Source organism: Phoca vitulina, unplaced genomic scaffold (assembly GCF_004348235.1).
Source record: "Phoca vitulina isolate PV1807 unplaced genomic scaffold, GSC_HSeal_1.0 scaffold1129, whole genome shotgun sequence".
NCBI lineage: Eukaryota > Metazoa > Chordata > Mammalia > Carnivora > Phocidae > Phoca > Phoca vitulina.
In genome coordinates, this window is record NW_022590816.1 from 7,797 (window position 1) to 10,022 (window position 2,226).

At 63.8% G+C, this 2,226-nt stretch overlaps 1 protein-coding gene across 1 annotated transcript; it reads left to right on the forward strand.

Moving 5' to 3' along the window:
* Positions 1-240: 240 nt before the first annotated feature.
* On the forward strand, positions 241-2,221 carry LOC116629489 (heat shock 70 kDa protein 1; the record flags this gene model as incomplete). Its single annotated transcript, XM_032399765.1, has 1 exon — positions 241-2,221. A coding segment is annotated over exon 1 (1,755 nt), but the record flags the coding sequence as incomplete, so codon positions are not given.
* Positions 2,222-2,226: the final 5 nt, after the last annotated feature.

Sequence of the window (2,226 nt, forward strand, 5' to 3'; positions counted from 1 at the left end):
GCGGAATCAACAATCACCGATCCCAGCTGTTCTCCTCCCTCCCCTTAGGACTCGGGTCCCTTCCCAAGAATCCCAGAAGAGTCTGGAGAGTTCTGGGAGGGGCGGCACCCTGGACGCCGATTGGTCCCAGAAAGCCTGGAGGCAGGACGCGAGACGAAACCCCTGGAATATTCCGGACCTGGCAGGCCCGCAGGGCTCCGCGATTGGCCGAGGACGGGAAAGGCGGGGCCGGACGAAGCGTTATAAACACAGAGCCGCCCAGCCGCTGACAAACAGCAAACCTGCCGAAAAGACAGCAGGCCCTCCTGTGGCGTCCGCCAGCGCAACTTTCGCAGACCCACCGCGTCCGGACCCCGCACGTTCTCGAGTTCGCAGCTTCAGAAAAGACCGAGCTCCTCGTCGCGGATCCCGACCGCCTTTCACAAAGCCTGAACCTGAGCGCGGGGCAAGGGAGCAGGACAGCGGCATGGCGAAAACCGCGGCCATCGGCATCGACCTGGGCACCACCTACTCCTGCGTGGGGGTGTTCCAGCACGGCAAGGTGGAGATCATCGCCAACGACCAGGGCAACCGCACCACCCCCAGCTACGTGGCCTTCACGGACACCGAGCGGCTCATCGGGGATGCGGCCAAGAACCAGGTGGCGCTGAACCCGCAGAACACCGTGTTCGACGCGAAGCGGCTGATCGGCCGCAAGTTCGGCGACCCGGTGGTGCAGTCGGACATGAAGCACTGGCCTTTCCAGGTGATCAACGACGGAGATAAGCCCAAGGTGCAGGTGAGCTACAAGGGGGAGACCAAGGCGTTCTACCCCGAGGAGATCTCGTCCATGGTGCTGACCAAGATGAAGGAGATCGCCGAGGCGTACCTGGGCTACCCGGTGACCAACGCGGTGATCACCGTGCCGGCCTACTTCAACGACTCGCAGCGCCAGGCCACCAAGGACGCGGGGGTGATCGCGGGCCTGAACGTGCTGAGGATCATCAACGAGCCCACGGCCGCCGCCATCGCCTACGGCCTGGACAGGACCGGCAAGGGAGAGCGCAACGTGCTCATCTTTGACCTGGGCGGCGGCACCTTCGACGTGTCCATCCTGACGATCGACGACGGCATCTTCGAGGTGAAGGCCACGGCCGGGGACACCCACCTGGGAGGGGAGGACTTTGACAACAGGCTGGTGAACCACTTCGTGGAGGAGTTCAAGAGGAAGCACAAGAAGGACATCAGCCAGAACAAGCGGGCCGTGAGGCGGCTGCGCACCGCCTGCGAGAGGGCCAAAAGGACCCTGTCGTCCAGCACCCAGGCCAGCCTGGAGATCGACTCCCTGTTCGAGGGCATCGACTTCTACACGTCCATCACCCGGGCGCGGTTCGAGGAGCTGTGCTCCGACCTGTTCCGGAGCACCCTGGAGCCCGTGGAGAAGGCGCTGCGCGACGCCAAGCTGGACAAGGCCCAGATCCACGACCTGGTCCTGGTGGGGGGCTCCACCCGCATCCCCAAGGTGCAGAAGCTGCTGCAAGACTTCTTCAATGGGCGCGACCTCAACAAGAGCATCAATCCCGACGAGGCCGTGGCCTACGGGGCGGCGGTGCAGGCAGCCATCCTGATGGGGGACAAGTCTGAGAACGTGCAGGACCTGCTGCTGCTGGACGTGGCTCCGCTGTCACTGGGGCTGGAGACGGCCGGGGGCGTGATGACCGCCCTGATCAAGCGCAACTCCACCATCCCCACCAAGCAGACGCAGATCTTCACCACCTACTCGGACAACCAGCCTGGCGTGCTGATCCAGGTGTACGAGGGCGAGAGGGCCATGACGCGGGACAACAACCTGCTGGGGCGCTTCGAGCTGAGCGGCATCCCCCCGGCCCCCCGGGGAGTGCCCCAGATCGAGGTGACCTTCGACATCGACGCCAACGGCATCCTGAACGTCACGGCCACGGACAAGAGCACGGGCAAGGCCAACAAGATCACCATCACCAACGACAAGGGCCGCCTGAGCAAGGAGGAGATCGAGCGCATGGTGCAGGAGGCTGAGAAGTACAAAGCCGAGGACGAGGTGCAGCGCGAGAGGGTGTCTGCCAAGAACGCCCTGGAGTCCTACGCCTTCAACATGAAGAGTGCCGTGGAGGATGAGGGACTCAAGGGGAAGATCAGCGAGGCCGACAAGAAGAAGGTGCTGGACAAGTGCCAGGAGGTGATTTCCTGGCTGGACGCCAACACCTTGGC